The sequence below is a fragment of the Aquarana catesbeiana genome, linkage group LG01, assembly GCF_042186555.1.
Source record: "Aquarana catesbeiana isolate 2022-GZ linkage group LG01, ASM4218655v1, whole genome shotgun sequence".
Lineage (NCBI taxonomy): Eukaryota > Metazoa > Chordata > Amphibia > Anura > Ranidae > Aquarana > Aquarana catesbeiana.
The window spans coordinates 4,689,859-4,710,974 of record NC_133324.1 but is presented as its reverse complement, the minus strand read 5'-3'; the positions used below and the strand labels follow the sequence as shown (position 1 = coordinate 4,710,974).

The 21,116-nt window shown below is 43.7% G+C and overlaps 1 protein-coding gene across 1 annotated transcript in view; it reads left to right on the top strand.

The window, feature by feature from the left end:
• LOC141124140 (coagulation factor XI-like) overlaps positions 1 to 21,116 on the top strand; it is a 68,654-nt gene that overhangs the window by 42,591 nt on the left and 4,947 nt on the right. Inside the window, exons 9-15 of the mRNA XM_073612216.1 lie at positions 4,631 to 4,731; positions 7,893 to 8,061; positions 12,016 to 12,122; positions 12,730 to 12,889; positions 13,410 to 13,504; positions 14,594 to 14,762; positions 19,111 to 19,211. Coding sequence (XP_073468317.1) covers positions 4,631 to 4,731; positions 7,893 to 8,061; positions 12,016 to 12,122; positions 12,730 to 12,889; positions 13,410 to 13,504; positions 14,594 to 14,762; positions 19,111 to 19,211 — 902 coding nt within the window. The remainder of the gene's footprint in view (positions 1 to 4,630; positions 4,732 to 7,892; positions 8,062 to 12,015; positions 12,123 to 12,729; positions 12,890 to 13,409; positions 13,505 to 14,593; positions 14,763 to 19,110; positions 19,212 to 21,116) is intronic.

The window sequence follows — 21,116 nt, the reverse complement described above, 5'->3', positions numbered from 1 at the left end:
AGTTCTATATGGATCTGATATTAGGTGTAGAGTTCTATATGGATCTGATATTAGGTGTAGAGTTCTATATGGATCTGATATTAGGTGTAGAGTTCTATAGAAATCTGCTATTAGGTGTAGAGTTCTATATGGATCTGATATTGGGTGTAGAGTTCTATATGGATCTGATATTAGGTGTAAAGTTCTATATGGATCTGATATTAGGTGTAAAGTTCTATATGGATCTGATATTAGGTGTAGAGTTATATAAAGATCTGATATTAGGTGTAGAGTTCTATAAGGATCTGATATTGGGTGTAGAGTTCTATAAGGATCTGTTATTAGGTGTAGAGTTCTATAGGTATCTGATATTAGGTGTAGAGTTCTATACGGATCTGATATTATGTGTAGAGTTCTATACAGATCTGATATTAGGTGTAGAGTTCTATACAGATCTGATATTAGGTGTAGAGTTCTATAAGGATCTGAAATTAGATGTAGAGTTCTATAGGGATCTGATATTAGGTGTAGAGTTCTATAAAGATCTGATATTAGGTGTAGAGTTCTATACGGATCTGAATTTAGGTGTAGAATTCTATACAGATCTGATATTAGGTGTTGAGTTCTATATGGATCTGATATTAGGTGTAGAGTACTATATGGATCTGATATTAGGTGTAGAATTCTATACAGATCTGATATTAGGTGTAGAGTTCTATATGGATCTGATATTAGGTGTAGCGTTCTATACAGATCTGATATTAGGTGTAGAGTTCTATAGAAATCTGCTATTAGGTGTAGAGTTCTATATGGATCTGATATTAGGTGTAGAGTTCTATATGGATCTGATATTAGGTGTAGAGTTCTATATGGATCTGATATTAGGTGTAGAGTTCTATACAGATCTGATATTAGGTGTAGAGTTCTATATGGATCTGATATTAGGTGTAGAGTTCTATAGAGATCTGATATTAGGTGTAGAGTTCTATATGGATCTGATATTAGGTGTAGAGTTCTATATGGATCTGATATTAGGTGTAGAGTTCTATATGGATCTGATATTAGGTATAGAGTTCTATAGAAATCTGCTATTAGGTGTAGAGTTCTATATGGATCTGATATTAGGTGTAGAGTTCTATATGGATCTGATATTAGGTGTAGAGTTCTATACAGATCTGATATTAGGTGTAGAGTTCTATATGGATCTGATATTAGGTGTAGAGTTCTATATGGATCTGATATTAGGTGTAGAGTTCTATACAGATCTGATATTAGGTGTAGAGTTCTATATGGATCTGATATTAGGTGTAGAGTTCTATATGGATCTGATATTAGGTGTAGAGTTCTATAGAAATCTGATATTAGGTGTAGAGTTCTATATGGATCTGATATTAGGTGTAGAGTTCTATATGGATCTGATATTAGGTGTAGAGTTCTATACAGATCTGATATTAGGTGTAGAGTTCTATATGGATCTGATATTAGGTGTAGAGTTCTATATGGATCTGATATTAAGTGTAGAGTTCTATATGGATCTGATATTAGGTGTAGCGTTCTATACAGATCTGATATTAGGTGTAGAGTTCTATAGAAATCTGCTATTAGGTGTAGAGTTCTATATGGATCTGATATTAGGTGTAGAGTTCTATATGGATCTGATATTAAGTGTAGAGTTCTATATGGATCTGATATTAGGTGTAGCGTTCTATACAGATCTGATATTAGGTGTAGAGTTCTATAGAAATCTGCTATTAGGTGTAGAGTTCTATATGGATCTGATATTAGGTGTAGAGTTCTATATGGATCTGATATTAGGTGTAGAGTTCTATACAGATCTGATATTAGGTGTAGAGTTCTATATGGATCTGATATTAGGTGTAGAGTTCTATAGAGATCTGATATTAGGTGTAGAGTTCTATATGGATCTGATATTAGGTGTAGAGTTCTATATGGATCTGATATTAGGTGTAGAGTTCTATATGGATCTGATATTAGGTGTAGAGTTCTATATGGATCTGATATTAGGTGTAGAGTTCTATAGAAATCTGCTATTAGGTGTAGAGTTCTATATGGATCTGATATTGGGTGTAGAGTTCTATATGGATCTGATATTAGGTGTAAAGTTCTATATGGATCTGATATTAGGTGTAAAGTTCTATATGGATCTGATATTAGGTGTAGAGTTATATAAAGATCTGATATTAGGTGTAGAGTTCTATAAGGATCTGATATTGGGTGTAGAGTTCTATAAGGATCTGTTATTAGGTGTAGAGTTCTATAGGTATCTGATATTAGGTGTAGAGTTCTATACGGATCTGATATTATGTGTAGAGTTCTATACAGATCTGATATTAGGTGTAGAGTTCTATACAGATCTGATATTAGGTGTAGAGTTCTATAAGGATCTGAAATTAGATGTAGAGTTCTATAGGGATCTGATATTAGGTGTAGAGTTCTATAAAGATCTGATATTAGGTGTAGAGTTCTATACGGATCTGAATTTAGGTGTAGAATTCTATACAGATCTGATATTAGGTGTAGAGTTCTATACAGATCTGATATTAGGTGTAGAGTACTATATGGATCTGATATTAGGTGTAGAATTCTATACAGATCTGATATTAGGTGTAGAGTTCTATATGGATCTGATATTAGGTGTAGCGTTCTATACAGATCTGATATTAGGTGTAGAGTTCTATAGAAATCTGCTATTAGGTGTAGAGTTCTATATGGATCTGATATTAGGTGTAGAGTTCTATATGGATCTGATATTAGGTGTAGAGTTCTATATGGATCTGATATTAGGTGTAGAGTTCTATACAGATCTGATATTAGGTGTAGAGTTCTATATGGATCTGATATTAGGTGTAGAGTTCTATAGAGATCTGATATTAGGTGTAGAGTTCTATATGGATCTGATATTAGGTGTAGAGTTCTATATGGATCTGATATTAGGTGTAGAGTTCTATATGGATCTGATATTAGGTATAGAGTTCTATAGAAATCTGCTATTAGGTGTAGAGTTCTATATGGATCTGATATTAGGTGTAGAGTTCTATATGGATCTGATATTAGGTGTAGAGTTCTATACAGATCTGATATTAGGTGTAGAGTTCTATATGGATCTGATATTAGGTGTAGAGTTCTATATGGATCTGATATTAGGTGTAGAGTTCTATACAGATCTGATATTAGGTGTAGAGTTCTATATGGATCTGATATTAGGTGTAGAGTTCTATATGGATCTGATATTAGGTGTAGAGTTCTATAGAAATCTGATATTAGGTGTAGAGTTCTATATGGATCTGATATTAGGTGTAGAGTTCTATATGGATCTGATATTAGGTGTAGAGTTCTATACAGATCTGATATTAGGTGTAGAGTTCTATATGGATCTGATATTAGGTGTAGAGTTCTATATGGATCTGATATTAAGTGTAGAGTTCTATATGGATCTGATATTAGGTGTAGCGTTCTATACAGATCTGATATTAGGTGTAGAGTTCTATAGAAATCTGCTATTAGGTGTAGAGTTCTATATGGATCTGATATTAGGTGTAGAGTTCTATATGGATCTGATATTAGGTGTAGAGTTCTATATGGATCTGATATTAGGTGTAGAGTTCTATACAGATCTGATATTAAGTGTAGAGTTCTATATGGATCTGATATTAGGTGTAGAGTTCTATAGAGATCTGATATTAGGTGTAGAGTTATATATGGATCTGATATTAGGTGTAGAGTTCTATATGGATCTGATATTAGGTGTAGAGTTCTATACAGATCTGATATTAGGTGTAGAGTTCTATATGGATCTGATATTAGGTGTAGAGTTCTATATGGATCTGATATTAGGTGTAGAGTTCTATACAGATCTGATATTAGGTGTAGAGTTCTATATGGATCTGATATTAGGTGTAGAGTTCTATAGAGATCTGATATTAGGTGTAGAGTTATATATGGATCTGATATTAGGTGTAGAGTTCTATATGGATCTGATATTAGGTGTAGAGTTCTATATGGATCTGATATTAGGTGTAGAGTTCTATATGGATCTGATATTAGGTGTAGAGTTCTATACAGATCTGATATTGGGTGTAGAGTTCTATATGGATCTGATATTAGGTGTAAAGTTCTATACAGATCTGATATTAGGTGTAGAGTTCTATACAGATCTGATATTAGGTGTAGAGTTCTATATGGATCTGATATTAGGTGTAGAGTTCTATATGGATCTGATATTAGGTGTAGAGTTCTATAGAAATCTGCTATTAGGTGTAGAGTTCTATATGGATCTGATATTGGGTGTAGAGTTCTATATGGATCTGATATTAGGTGTAAAGTTCTATATGGATCTGATATTAGGTGTAGAGTTCTATACAGATCTGATATTAGGTGTAGAGTTCTATATGGATCTGATATTAGGTGTAGAGTTCTATACAGATCTGCTATTAGGTGTAGAGTTCTATATGGATCTGATATTGGGTGTAGAGTTCTATATGGATCTGATATTAGGTGTAAAGTTCTATATGGATCTGATATTAGGTGTAGAGTTCTATACAGATCTGATATTAGGTGTAGAGTTCTATATGGATCTGATATTAGGTGTAGAGTTTTATAGGTATCTGACTTGGCGTTCATTTTCTGGTAGGTGTGTCTGTAATCTGCTACGTACGGAGTCGGGGCTCCCAGAGAACGTCACATCCATCCATAATGCCTTCTCCGGCTTTGGAAAGCAAGCGACAGAACCAGGTAATAGAGAAATGTCCAGGAAACACCCGAACCAGACAGACTGAGTGGGCCAATGGCGGGGAGGGTGATGTAGAACGAGGGGCTCTGTGAATGGAGATCAGAAAGATAAAAGAAAAATGTACATTGAGAAGACATATTAGAACGTTCCATAAAGTTCCGTACAGATGAGGATATGGAAGGTATGAGAATTTGTGTTCTCCTGGAGAGTGTCATCTCTGTAATATCAGTCAGTGGTCAGGGACATTGGAATAGAACCAACGGGCCCCATATACCATACACACAGCATTTAAAGTGAACCTGTCACAAACCTGTCCACGTGTAATGAAGCACACAAAGAGAACATGAATGAGAAGAGTCTTCATAAAAATGACTCCTAACCCAACCAATATACCGTAATACAGGCCGATGAGGTTATATGTAAATCTCCGCTATGTTGAGATTGGCTCCGTCCTTCCTCCTCACAAGACTCTGTACTGGTCACATGAAGGAGATAATAGGTAGGCTGGGAGGAGGGCACTATGCTGAGATTGTCTCTGTCTTTCCTCCTCCCAAGACTCCATACTGGTCACATGAAGGAGATAATAGGTAGGCTAGGGAGTTGGGCACTATGTTGTGATTGGTTCCACCCTTGCTCCTCCCAAGACTCCATACAGGTCACATGAAGGAGATAATAGGTAGGCTGGGAGGTGGGTACTATGTTGAGATTGGCTCTGTCCTTCCTCCTCCCAAGACTCCATCCTGGTTACATGAAGGAGATAATAGGTAGGCTGGGAGGGGACACTATGTTGAGATTGGCTCCATCCTTCCTCCTCCCAAGACTCCATACTAGTTGCATGAAGGAGATAATAGGTAGGCTGGGTTGGTGGGCACTATGTTGTGATTGGCTCTGTCCCTCCTCCTCCCAAGACTCTGTAATGGTCAAATGAAGGAGATAATAGGTAGGCTGGGGAGGTGGGCACTATGTTGTGATTGGCTCCACCCTTGCTCCTCCCAAGACTCCATACTGGTCACATGAAGGAGATAATAGGTAGGCTGGGTTGGTGGGCACTATGTTGAGATTGGCTCTGTCCTTCCTCCTCCCAAGACTCCATACTGGTCACATGAAGGAGATAATAGGTAGGCTGGGGAGGTGGGCACTATGTTGTGATTGGCTCCACCTTTCCTCCTCCCAAGACTCCATACTGGTCACATGAAGGAGATAATAGTTAGACTGGGGAGGTGGGCACTATGTTGTGATTGGTTCCACCCTTGCTCCTCCCAAGAATCCATACTGGTCACATGAAGGAGATAATAGGTAATCTGGGTTGGTGGGCACTATGTTGTGATTGGCTCCACCTTTCCTCCTCCCAAGACTCCATACTGGTCACATGAAGGAGATAATAGGTAGGCTGGGGAGGTGGGCACTATGTTGTGATTGGCTCCACCTTTCCTCCTCCCAAGACTCCATACTGGTCACATGAAGGAGATAATAGTTAGACTGGGGAGGTGGGCACTATGTTGTGATTGGTTCCACCCTTGCTCCTCCCAAGAATCCATACTGGTCACATGAAGGAGATAATAGGTAATCTGGGTTGGTGGGCACTATGTTGTGATTGGCTCCACCTTTCCTCCTCCCAAGACTCCATACTGGTCACATGAAGGAGATAATAGGTAGGCTGGGGAGGTGGGCACTATGTTGTGATTGGTTCCACCCTTGCTCCTCCCAAAAATCCATACTGGTCACATGAAGGAGATAATAGGTAGTCTGGGTTGGTGGGCACTATGTCGTGATTGGCTCCACCTTTCCTCCTCCCAAGACTCCATACTGGTCACATGAAGGAGATAATAGGTAGGCTGGGGAGGTGGGCACTATGTTGTGATTGGCTCCACCTTTCCTCCTGCCAAGACTCCATACTGGTCACATGAAGGAGATAATAGGTAGACTGGGGAGGTGGGCACTATGTTGACATTGGCTCTGTCCCTCCTCCTCCAAAGACTCCACACTGATCACATGAAGGAGATAATAGGTAGGCTGGGAGGTGGGCACTATGTTGTGTTTGGTTCCACCCTACCTCCTCCCAAGACTCCATACTGGTCACATGAAGGAGATAATAGGTAGGCTGGGTTGGTGGGCACTATGTTGATATTGGCTCTGTCCTTCCTCCTCCCAAGACTCCATACTGGTCACATGAAGGAGATAATAGGTAGGCTGGGTTGGTGGGCACTATGTTGTGATTGGCTCCACCTTTCCTCCTCCGAAGACTCCATACTGGTCACATGAAGGAGATAATAGGCAAGCTGGGAGGAGGGCACTATGCTGAGATTGTCTCTGTCCTTCCTCCTCCCAAGACTCTATACTGGTCACATGAAGGAGATAATAGGTAGGCTGAGAGATGAGCACTATGTTGAGATTAGCTCAGTCCTTCCTTCTCCCAAGACTCCATACTGGTCACATGAAGGAGATAATAGGTAGGCTGGGTTGGTGGGCACTATGTTGAGATTGGGTCTGTCCTTCCTCCTCCCAAGACTCCATACTGGTCACATGAAGGAGATAATAGGTAGGCTGGGGAGGTGGGCACTATGTTGTGATTGGCTCCACCCTTCCTCCTCCCAAGACTCTGTACTGGTCACATGAAGGAGATAAAAGGTAGGTTGGGGAGGTGGGCACTATGTTGTGATTGGCTCCACCTTTCCTCCTCCCAAGACTCCATACTGGTCACATGAAGGAGAAAATAGGTAGGCTGGAAGATGGGCACTCTGTTGTGATTGGCTCCACCCTGCCTCCTCCCAAGACTCCATACAGGTCACATGAAGGAGATAATAGGTAGGCTGGGAGGTGGGCACTATGTTGAGATTGGCTTCGTCCTTCCTCCTCCCAAGACTCCATACTGGTCACATTAAGGAGATAATAGATTGAGGAGGTGGGAGGCAGTAGAGCAAGATTTACATATAACTTCAGCTGCCCATATCTTTGAATGCACTGATGGAGCTAAAGATATGAAGGTAAGGTTTGCTCCTGTATCTTGTTTTCATTGGCTTCATTAGAATTGCCCATGTTGGTGGCAGGTTAGGTCTGCATTAGGGGGGGGTACTCTGTAAAAAGAGTGTGATTATGTAAGCCATAAATAGGGGGCACTCTAACAGACTGTGGCAGAATTGTAGATGGACCTCTTATTTTTCAGGATTCCTCGGCTGTGCCGACCTCCTGTCTCAGGATGTGGAGTATGAGGGCATCACTGTGTTGGACACGGAGGTGGAGAATGTGGAGCAATGTCAGCAGATTTGTACCAGCGACGCTCTGTGCCAGTTCTTCACGGTCCTCCCTGGAGATTCCAGCATGGCCCATGGCATGTAAGTCACCTACCAGCACCGTGTCACCCATGTCCTATGAGGGCATACACTGTCCCCGGTGTCACCCATGTCCTCTGAGGGCATAGTGTCCCCGATGTCACCCATGTCCTATGAGGGCATACATTGTACCCGGTGTCGTGTCACCCATGTCCTGTGAGGGCATACAGTGTCCCTGGTGTCACCCATGTCCTGTGAGGGCATACAGTGTCCCTGGTATCACCCATGTCCTATGAGGGCATACACTGTCCTTGGTGTCACCCATGTCCTGTGAGGGCATACAGTATCCCTGGTGTCACCCATGTCCTCTCCTCTGAGGGCATACACTGTCCCCGGTGTCACCCATATCCTCTGAGGGCATACAGTGTCCCCGGTGTCACCCATGTCCTCTGAGGGCATACACTGTCCCCGGTGTCACCCATGTCCTGTGAGGGCATACAGTGTCCCCGGTGTCACCCATGTCCTCTGAGGGCATACAGTGTCCCCGGTGTCACCCATGTCCTGTGAGGGCATACACTGCCCCCGGTGTCACCCATGTCCTTTGAAGGTATACACTGTCCCCGGTGTCACCCATGTCCTGTGAAGGCATACACTGTCCCTGGTGTCACCCATGTCCTGTGAGGGCATGCAGTGTCACTGGTGTCTCTCATGTCCTGTTAGGGCATACACAGTCCCTGGTGTCACCCATGTCCTGTGAGGGCATACACTGTCCCGGTGTCACCCATGTCCTGTGAGGGCATACAGTGTCACTGGTGTCACTCATATCCTGTTAGAGCATACACAGTCCCTGGCGTCACCCATGTCCTGTGAGGGCATACACTGTCCCGGTGTCACCCATGTCCTGTAAGGGCATACACTGTCCCTGGTGTCACCCATGTCCTGTGAGGGCATACACTGTCCCGGTGTCACCCATGTCCTGTAAGGGCATACACTGTCCCTGGTGTCACCCATGTCCTGTGAGGGCATACAGTGTCCCCGGTGTCACCCATGTCCTGTGAGGGCATACACTGTCCCTGGTGTCACCCATGTCCTGTGAGGGCATACCCTGTCCATACCAGCCTTTCATAAAGGTGCCACACATTGGGTGAATTATAGCATCGGTGTGTATGACACTATTCCTCCCAGTGACACCAACAATGGATCCTAATGAGACCAATGATGGCTCACAATTCCTACCAATGACACCACTGATGGGACACTATTCCTCCCAGTGACACCAAGGATGGGGCACAATTCCTCCCAATGACACCAACAATGGGGCTCAATGACACCAATGATGGGACACTGTTCCTCCCAGGGACACCAACAATGGGGCTCAATGACACCATTGATTTGGCACAATTCCTCCTAATAACACCAAAGATGGGGCATTGTGGACTTCAATTGAAGCTGGGACATTTTCTACTCCTGATGGCCACAGTCCGGTCCCCCTAAAGTCTGAAGGACAGTAAACTGGCCCTTTGCAGAGAACGAAGACCCTTGCTTTATACAGTACACAATAAATGCCTCGTTGGGAGGTCTGTCGGGTACGATAAGATTGGTCTTTGGCCACCACAAACCAACTCCTACCATCAGATGATTAATCGTATTGTACCCCACAGACCTCCCTACGAGGAATTTAGTGTGCATTGTATAAAGGAATGATGAGACCAGCCTGTGTTATCACAGAGAGAAGTCTACACCGAGGACACAAGGAAATGATTCCGGACGGCGGGACTTCCAAAGATCCTTTTATTAAAGCTTCATATGACAAGTGGTGGACAGATGGAGCAGGGGACAAAGAGGTAGACGGGTTTCACACAAAAGTTCATGATTAGCCATTGCCTATTGGAACTGGTCACCACAATCCCCTATATACTGCTCTAAAGTGTCATCATTAGGTTACAGGTGAACCAACCAATTAAAATGAGTACTCAACTTGTGTTACAAAGAAAACCCAGATAGGATACACGGAACTTACACTCAAATCCGATGTAAAGAGTTCCGTCCAAATCCACCGCCAGAGAAAATCTGATCCACCGATTGGACTCGGACCAAACTTGACACATCAGTCACAATCATTGTATAGTTACAGCAACACACACAAAATAATATATATGTATACACACAATGATAGAGAACATGTATATATATGTATACACACAATGATAGAGAACATGTATATATATGTATACACACAATGATAGAGAACATGAATATACAGTTAGGTCCATAAATATTGGGACATGGACACAATTCTAATCTTTTTGGCTCTATACACCACCACAATGTATTTGAAATGAAAGGAACAAAATGTGCTTTAACTGCAGACTTTCAGCTTTAATTTGAGGGTATTTACATCCAAATCAGGTGAATGGTGTAGGAATTACAACAGTTTGTATATGTGCCTCCCACTTTTTAAGGGACCAAAAGTAATGGGACAGATTAACAATCATCCATCAAACTTTCACTTTTTAATACTTGGTTGCAAATCCTTTGCAGTCAATTACAGCCTGAAGTCTGGAACACATAGACATCACCAGACGCTGGGTTTCATCCCTGGTGATGCTCTGCCAGGCCTCTACTGCAACTGTCTTCAGTTCCTGCTTGTTCTTGGGGCATTTTCCCTTCAGTTTTGTCTTCAGCAAGTGAAATGCATGCTCAATCGGATTCAGGTCAGGTGATTGACTTGGCCATTGCATAACATTCCACTTCTTTCCCTTAAAAAACTCTTTGGTTGCTTTGGCAGTATGCTTCGGGTCATTGTCCATCTGCACTGTGAAGCTCCGTCCAATGAGTTCTGAAGCATTTTGCTGAATATGAGCAGATAATATTGCCCGAAACACTTCAGAATTCATCCTGCTGCTTTTGTCAGCAGTCACATCATCAATAAATACAAGAGAACCAGTTCCATTGGCAGCCATACATGCCCACGCCATGACACTACCACCACCATGCTTCACTGATGAGGTGGTATGCTTTGGATCATGTTCTCTATCATTGTGTGTATACATATACATATATATATATATGTTCTCTATCATTGCGTGTATACATATATATACATGTTCTCTATCATTGTGTGTATACATATATATACATGTTCTCTATCATTGTGTGTGTGTATACATATATAATATTTTGTGTGTGTTGCTGTAACTATACAATGATTGTGACTGATGTGTCGAGTTTGGTCCGAGTCCAATCGGTGGATCAGATTTTCTCTGGTGGTGGATTTGGACGGAACTCTTTACATCAGATTTGAGTGTAAGTTCCGTGTATCCTAGCCGGGTTTTCTTTGTAAAACCAGCTGAGTACTCATTTTAATTGGTTGGTTCACCTGTCACCTAATGGTGACACCTTAGCGCAGTATATAGGGGATTGTGGTGACCAGTTCCAATAGGTAATGGCTAATCGTGAACTTTTGTGTGAAACCCGTCTACCTCTTTGTCCCCTGCTCCATCTGTCCACCACTTGTCATATGAAGCTTCAATAAAAGGATTTTTGGAAGTGCCGCCGTCCGGAATAATTTCCTTGTTACACGGCATGTGAGATGGGTTAGCATCTGACTAGAGTGTGTGGGGATTAACCAGAGACTCACTCACCTGTAGCGACTTTTCTTGTTTCATTGAAGATTCTACACTGAGGACAATGGTCTTTGGCCACCAAAACCATCTCCTACCATAAGAAGACGATTGTCCTCAGTGTAGACTTCTCTCTGTAGTAACACAGGCTGGTCTCATCATTCCTTTATACAATGCACCGTATATGCCTCGTAGGGAGGTCTGTGGGGTACAATAGGATTGGTCATCTGATGGTAGGAGACTGTCTGTGGTGGCCAAAGACCACTGTTTTCAGTGTAGACTCCTCCCGTCATTCCTATAAATGGGCCATACCAACATGCAGCTCCAGTGCTCCACCGGACGAAATATATTGCTGTGCGGTCTCAGACACGGGCTCTCAATTTTCTATTTTCAGAAGCATTTGCCGCTTGAAGAACGCTGCCGCCAATATTCCCACCACAGTGACTCCTCTAAAGGACGTTGTCTCCGGATTCGCTCTGCAGTATAACACCGTGCAGAAAAGTGGGTGCCTATTAATCTGTCCACAGAATTTCCTGAGTGCCACCCCTCCCCCTCCTCCCAGAGGACCACTCTAAAACACACCTAGAACCTGTATGAACATAAACTTATTTTATACTCACCTGTGTCTGTTAAAGCCAATCTACAATGAGAACCTCTCTTTGCTTCTCCACCTTCCTTCAGCTGCCAACCCTAAGCTTTGCGGCATGGGCTACTGCATGGCCAGCTCTGCATGTAACATCCCGCAAATCATTTTCAAGTCTCAGGGAACCTTAATAAACAAATCCATTGGGGTGAACTGGGAAAATGCCTCCTACATTGGTGGTCAGTGGGAAGAACACAACCCTAATAGTGGGGGCCAGAATGCCACCCATAGATTACATTGGTGCAGGTATATATACAGGTAGGGTGGGCTATCTCCTGGCTCTGTAGATCTGTGATCTCCTTTCCAGACTTACAAGTCATTCGAAAGGTTTCAAATCAGACTTCACTCAGGGTTTTACCATGACTCCTATGGAGGGGGAGGGGTGGTTGTCTCACTGAATACTGTATCTGAACGATGAATTTGAAGATCTCTAGCATTGACTGATGGCTCTGTTATCCCCTCCAGACATACAGAACTGCACCTTTCTCCTCTATCCCAATCTGGCATTTTCCGGAGTGGTCCTCAAACAGATATCCGCTGTGGACGCCGAGAGTTGTCGCTCCTCCTGCACTGAGAACCCAGAATGTTCGCACTTCTCCTTCTCCTGGGATGGGACAGAAAACAGGTGAACCCTCCATTTTCTTCTAGGTAGGAACCCTCTAAACCTGTTTCAGGTCTCGGGGAACGCTTACTAAAACCAATAGATTGGGGTTTCAATGGGAAATATGTTCCTTACAATGGTGGTCAGTTGGTAGGATACAACTCTTAAAGGTAGCCATAAAAATGATTGGAGCCATACTGCTGGCTCTGCCAAGTGGTGTCAGCCCCTGAAACTATGCAGACCCCAATAGATGGGAGGGCAATCTGCCATAGCTGAACCCCAAGCAACAGAACTATGTAGACTCCATCAGATGGAAGGTCAATCTGCCATACAGCAAGAAGCCCTGAGCAACCTCTGACTTCTCCCTGGTTAGGAATGGCCGCTTTGGAATACTACAAGAACACAGACAGCTTCATATTGAACATCATCTGTGTTCTCACCAAGCCAAGGAGGTCAGAGGAGGAACGCAGAGCTTCCGTCACCCATAAACTGAGAAATGTTCATCTGTCACATTTCATGTCCATCCATTTCTTTCTCTTCACAGCTTCATCTGCACCATGCAGGCAGCCTCCTCCGGGAACCCCATTGACGTATATTCAGCACCAAGTGTTACATCGGGCTTCAGTCTGGACGTAGGAGGTATGAGAGAGCCCTCCTGAACTGCAGATAAGTTTGGGGACATTACACACACAGGGACGTGTAGACAGGGACTCCCTGAAGACCAGAGGAATTCCAATAGTGGGTGTATTTCTGCCTCCGACAACCCATCCTGACCACCGATGACCAACACAACCCATCCTGACCACCGATGACCAACACAACCCATCCTGACCACCGATGACCAACACAACCCATCCTGACCACCGATGACCAACACAAACTATCTAGCCAATCAGCAGGAGTGGTCCATAAACATGTGGTGACCAGGGCAGGCAGAGTTAAGTGCAGGTAGAGGGAAGGGCAAGTCCTACTACAGAAGTGGTACAATATAGGAGCAGGTCACAGCAGGCAGACCTTAGACAGGCTTGTAATATGGATACAGAACACAGAAGAATCCAGAAGAAAGCTGCTTATATGGGGTAGAAACTACAACCCGAGAGCATATCCCGGCATAGAGAACCACTAACAGCCCCCAGAAGGGCAGCAGGGAAGGTCTGCACGCAAATACAGCCTGCCTAGGAACACCCACTCCCCCCCCACCCCGACACCCACCCATCAGGGCATATTGGCATTTAAATAACTCCTCCAAAGACCCAGCCCACTGCTTCCATCAGAGAGGAGTACCGAGGCGGGGTGCTGTCATGTTTTTAGGAAGCTATGTAAAGCACCCTGTCGGTCCCTCCCAACAGCCATGATCTGCCTGCACTGCATAGAGAAGTACAGAAACCCAGAACCTTAAAGAAAACCTTTCTGCTTTTATTGAATGCCTTTTCTAAAAATGTTATCGGCATGTTGATGAGGAAGGAGGTAGGGAGTGGACCAAGGAAGGCAAACTATAAGCAGATTAAACATCAGCTTTAACTCCAGGCCCACCAATCACTTTGTATTGTGCTGCCACTCATGACTGTACAGTCCTATAGAATAGAAAGGTGTGTATGGTGTTGTTTGTTTACCTGGACACCTATGGAACTTGGTGACATCAGGGGGCTGATTTGTAGGGCACCTAATCTCTTACACCCCAGGCTCCAGCCTCAGCACTTATCCTCCATATTCTTGGTGTCTCCTCAGGTTCCTTGGACTGCTCATCTCTCCTCCTCCCAAATACCACATTTTCCGGGTCGCTCATTGGATACATGATGGCACCAGATGCATACCAGTGCCAGCGCCTGTGTACCCAGAATCCTCCTTGTCAGTTCTTCACTCATCTTGGTGCAGACTGGCACATGGATGAACACAGGTGAGGCCAGCGGAGGTCCTGCCCACATGTGCTGCTCCTGGGAGGGGTGTGGCCAATGTGAGGATAGGGAAGATGCTGGGTGTAGACCAATGTGAGGATAGGGAAGATGCTGGGTGTAGACCAATGTGAGGATAGGGAGGATGCTGGGTGTGGACCAATGTCAGGATAGGGACGATACTGGGTGTGGACCAATGTGAGGATAGGGAAGATACTGGGTGTAGACCAATGTGAGGATAGGGAAGATACTGGGTGTAGACCAATGTGAGGTTAGGGAGGATACTGGCTGTGGACCAATGTCAGGATAGGGAAGATGCTGGGTGTGGATGAATGTCAGGATAGTTCTTCACTCATCTTGGTGCAGATTGGGACATGGATGAATGCAGGTTAGGCCAGCGGAGGTTCTGCCCACATGTTCCGCTCCTGGGAGGGGTGTGACCAATGTGAGGATAGGGAAGATGCTGGTGTAGATCAATGTGAAGATAGGGAGGGTACTGGGTGTGGACCAATGTCAGGATAGGGAAGATGCTGGGTGTAGACCAATGTGAGGATTGGGAGGATACTGGGTGTGGACCAATGTCAGGATGGGGAAGATGCTGGGTATAGACCAATGTGAAGAAAGGGAGGATACTGGGTGTGGACCAATGTCAGGATAGGGAAGATCCTGGGCGTAGACCAATGTGAAGATAGGGAGGGTACTGGGTGTGGACCAATGTCAGGATAGGGAAGATCCTGGGTGTAGACCAATGTCAGGATAGGGAAGATGCTGGGTGTAGATCAATGTGAGGATTGGGAGGATACTGGGTGTGGACCAATGTCAGGATAGGGAAGATGCTGGGTGTAGACCAATGTGAAGATAGTGAGGATACTGGGTGTGGACCAATGTCAGGATAGGGAAGATGCTGGGTGTGGACCAATGTGAGGATAGGGAAGATGCTGGGTGTAGACCAATGTGAAGATAGGGAGGATACTAGGTGTGGACCAATGTCAGGATAGGGAAGATGCTGGGTGTGGACCAATGTCAGGATAGGGAAGATGCTGGGTGTGGACCAATGTGAGGATAGGGAAGATGCTGGGTGTGGACCAATGTAAGGATAGGGAAGATGCTGGGTGTAGACCAATGTGAAGATAGGGAGGATACTAGGTGTGGACCAATGTCAGGATAGGGAAGATGCTGGGTGTGGACCAATGTGAGAATAGGGAAGATGCTGGGTGTGGACCAATGTCAGGATAGGGAAGATGCTGGGTGTGGACCAATGTCAGGATAGTTCTTCACTCATCTTGGTGCAGATTGGGACATGGATGAACACAGGTGAGGCCAGTGGAGGTTCTGCCCACATGTGCCGCTCCTGGGAGGAGTGTGACCAATGTGAGGATAGGGAAGATGCTGGATGTAGACCAATGTGAGGATAGGGAAGATGCTGGATGTAGACCAATGTGAGGATAGGGAAGATGCTGGGTGTAGACCAATGTGAGGATAGGGAAGATGCTGGGTGTAGACCAATGTGAGGATAGGGAAGATGCTGGGTGTAGACCAATGTGAGGATCGGGAGGATACTGGGTGTGGACCAATGTCAGGATAGGGAATATGCTGGGTGTAGACCAATGTGAATATAGGGAGGATACTGGGTGTGGACCAATGTGAGGATAGGGAAGATACTGGGTGTAAACCAATGTTAGGATAAAAATCATGTGTTTCCAAGACAAATCTATACAGATGTGATACAGAGCTTAATACCACTTTCTCGACATGTTTCGCTTTTTAAGCTTCTTCAGGAGATATATAGTGTGCATCTGATCAACGGTCTAGTGAAGACATAAAAGGTCTGTAGAGAAAACTTAGAAGGTCAAAAATATCCACAGTGCATAATGCCCTTCAAGACTGGTCTCCTGGAGTGGCACGCAGAGAGGGATAAAGGGAAAAATTTCCTGATAAGGTGAATGGAATCAATAGGATCTTAAAGTCACATCCATAGGATGGTTGAAGACAGATTGCCTCTTGTGTGCAGGGTTCCTTAGAGAACAGTGGGAAGTAGGCGCTGCTCAGCAGGAAGTTATACTGGCCCATACAATCCCATAGATCAAGCAGTAAGGAACGGATGTTTAACTAGCCATAGATGGGAACGTGTATAAAATCCAAAGTTAGCAGAAGGGGATCCTGAAGTGGTCTGCCAGGAAGGCCACAAACTTTAGCCTCCTCACATGTAAACAGTGAGGAGGCTAACGTTTGTGGGACAATCCTGTTTACAGGTGAGGCCAGTGGAGGTTCTGCCCACATGTGCAGCTCCTGGGAGGGGTGTGACCGCCACCAACTGACATGATGGACGGTTACAGAGTCTTAGAATGGTATTTCTGGGTGATAGGGCCACCTTTACTACTGGTGACTCTTTAGTATCATAGCCAAATGGTGACATTCATGTTGGGTTGGGGCTCAATCAGCAGGACATCTACAATAGAGATGTGCAAAACGGAAATTTTGTTTTAGGTTCGTTCATTTAGTTAATCATTTTGTTTCAACATATTCGTTACGTTTTCAGAATTGGTTTTATATATTCGGATTAGTTTCATATGTTCGTCATTTTCAAATGCATTCGAAATTATTTGAATTAAAAAATGAATTTGATAATAGAGTAGAAAATAAAATAATAGAATACAAGAATAGAATAGAAGAGAACAAGTATAGCCGTCTTCCGAAATTAAAATTTTTGAAGACAGCTATATCTCTTCTATTTTATTCTGTTCTTTTCTAATTTATTCTATTCTTTTACTTCCTCTTCTATTGTATTCTGTTTTATTCCATTCTATTCTTCTTATTCTTTTCCTTTATTTTTCATTCTTTCTATTTTTTCTATTCTATAAAGCAGCCTAAGTAGGAATCATCACCTTATTTCTCTTTTATACCATAATGTATTTATTGCAATAGGCTTCCATTTTGAATTTATTTTTGAATTCGGATAATTCGCTTCATTAAAATTTATTTTGGATTTGTTGAAATTCATTACTGTTGTAATCCGATACATCCGAATTTCTGAATAACAAAAATTTCATCCAAATATCGATTTGTAATTAAACAAAATCCCACATGTTTAATTTACAATTCCTAAAACATTAAGTCAAGTGAAATTGCTGAAAATAAGGTCCGAAAAACAGGGAATGAATGGCGAGTTAAGGATTGGGGGGATGCAGAGGTTAGAATGGCAGTAGAGGTTCCTTATCGCTCTTTAGAAAACACAGAACAATCTATGGTCTGTTCCTGCTTTTTTCATGTCCCATGGATGTCCGTGTCAAGGGTGAGTCTCCTCCAGATATGGCCCTCAGCATGAACCCAAGAAGGAGGGGAACCATACCTCCTAGTACCCATACTGAGGAGGTGTGCTGGGGGCAAGATAGTAGGGTAGACTACAGACCGATAGCGGTACTGTGGGTAAAAGGGATGGCTGGCAACTAAAGACAGAGCTCTCCCATTCTACGCAACGCATTGCCTCTTGATGGAGGAGTCACAAAAATTGAGGCGATTGTTGGAAGGACCTCTTTTTAACATATGACCTGTCCTAGTGGAAGGGGCCTTTGTCCTGGTGATAGAAGCCTCTATCTCTCATATGCTGTCCAGGAAGGCGACTGGGCAAAAATAATCAATGGCACAGCTACAAGGATAGCAGCAGACACTTGAGGGACATTATGCTTTAGGAGGAGTTCTGCGGAGGACATGAAGGTCTTGGACCCAGATGAGTTTCATAGCGGAGCTCTAAGGCAGGAGTGCTGACTTTCTCATCTTCCTGCTGCCCAGATCTCCTTATTTCATCATCTCAATGGCAGGAGTTTTTTGTCTATAGTGTATCAGTCCTGTGCTCAAACCGATGAACGTTCTGTTGAAGCTCATCCTGATAAATGAACTATGAGCAAAAATAATTCGTACAGGACTCCGCCTCTTCCTTTCCCACAATTTCCCCAATACAGATAAGGGGAACGGATGGTTGGTCTTGATTTTTAGTGATGTGATTTTGGGTTGCCATCCTTAGGTTTCTCATCTAATGGCCTTATTCAAAAGAAGAGTTCCAATTCTTAATCCACAGCAACCAATTAGAATCCATCTCATGGTCCTCTGACAGTTGCTGCCATTAAAAATGAATGCAAAAAAAATCACATTCAAAATAAGGTTGAGACCAACTTCTGCCCACCTTACCCTCCTCACCCCATATACTGTATATCACCCACTACTGAGTTTAGATCAAGGGGTCCTCCAGCAGCTGTGGCCTACACCTCCTTGACTATCCCGTGCTCTTCATGGAGCCATCAGGCTTTGATGGGGAGGTTGTCTGCTAGCTGGTGACAATGTTTACATCTCTTCTAGGTTCTACTGTTTCCTCCAGAGTGGTGATCAACCCAACAATATTATCCACCTTCCCAACAGCACCTCCGGCTTCTCCAAGCCTCTCTCCGGTATTTACAGAGGTGAGTGATGGCTCATGAGGTAGGTAAGGTGAGAAGTCTTACATTGAGGTATGGGAGGCAATGTCTAGTAGGTAGGAGGGTGGTCTGGAGGTACACAGAGGTTAGCTGGGGTGTACAGTCACTGAATGTTCAGATGTGATATTCCCTCCAGATATGTATTACTGTGAGTGGAACACAGGTGACCACGAGAATTTAGCTGCTTATCTCTTATGATTGTAGCAAGGTCCCAGACCTCCTTCGGTCTAATGGGTACCTTCAGCGCCAGGGATAGAAGACATCCTTCAGTATATGGTGGGTTGTGAGGCATGGTGGGTGCAATGCAAGTAGATTCATTGAGCGCCAGACACTTCTTGAATGCAAAAGAGATTTTATTTCTCTTAACAGCTCAGGTGGGAAAATCTGTCCACTGGACAACTATTAGTCGTGCTTTCCACAAATCTGCCCTTGATGGAAGAGTGACAAGAAGAAAGACATTGGGGAAAGAAAGTCATAAGAAGTCCTGTTTGTAGGTTGTGAGAAGCCATGTGGAGGACACAGCAAACATGTTGAAGAAGGTGATCTGGTCAGATGAGACCAAAATTCAACTTTTTGGCCTAAAAGAAAAACGCTATGTATGGGGGAAAACTAACACTGCACATCACCCTGAATACACCATCCCCACCGTGAAACATGGTGGTGGCAGCATCATGTGGTGGGGATGCTTTTCTTCAGCAGGGGCAGGGAAGCTGGTCAGAGTTGATGGGAAGATGGATGGAGACAAATACAGAACAATCTTAGAAGAAAACCTGTTAGAGTCTGCAAAAGACTTGAGACTGGGGCGGAGGTTCACCTTCCATTAGGACAACGACCCTAAACATACAGCCAGAGCTACAATGGAATGGTTTAGATCAAAGCATATTCATGTGTTAGAATGGCCCAGTCACAGTCCAGACCTAAATCCCATTAAGAATCTGTGGAAAGACCTGAAAATTGCTGTTCACAGACGCTCTCCATCCAATCTGACAGAGCTTGAGATATTTTACAAAGAAGAATGGGCAAAAATGTTCTCTCTAGATGTGCAAAGCTGGTAGAGACATCCCCAAAAAGACTTGCAGCTGTAATTGTAGAGAAAGGGGGTTCTACAAAGTATTGACTCAGGGAAGCACCATACAAATGTACCCCCCCACACTTTTCACATATTTATTTGTATCATTTATCATTTTCCTTCCACTTCACAATTATGTGACACTTTGTCTACACATTTCCATCTTTTTCTGACATTGGTCAACACCACAGCATCTTCTCTATCCCGACATTGGTCTTCCCTTAGCTTCCTCCCTATGCTGACATTGGTCCACACCCAGAATCCTCTTTATCCTGTTATTGCCTACACCCAGCTTCCTCACTATCCTAACATTGGTCTACACTCAGCATCCTCCCTATTCTGACATTGATCTACACTCAGCATCCTCCCTATTCTGACATTGGTCTACACTCAGCATCCTCCCTATTCTGACATTGGTCTTTCTTCAGCTTCCTCCTTATGCTGACATTGATCTACACCCAGCTTCCTCCTTATCCCGACATTGATCTACACTCAGCATCCTCCCTATTCTGACATTGGTCTACACTCAGCATTCTCCCTATTCTGACATTGGTCTACACTCAGCATTCTCCCTATTCTGACATTGGTCTACACTCAGCATCCTCCCTATGCTGACATTGGTCAACACCACAGCATCTTCTCTATCCTGACGTTGGTCTTGCCTTAGCTTCCTCCCTATGCTGACATTGGTCCACACCCAGAATCCTCTTTATCCTGTTATTGCCTACACCCAGCTTCCTCACTATCCTAACATTGGTCTACACCCAGTATCCTCTTTATCTTGACATTGGTCTACACCGAGCATGTTTCCTATCCTGACC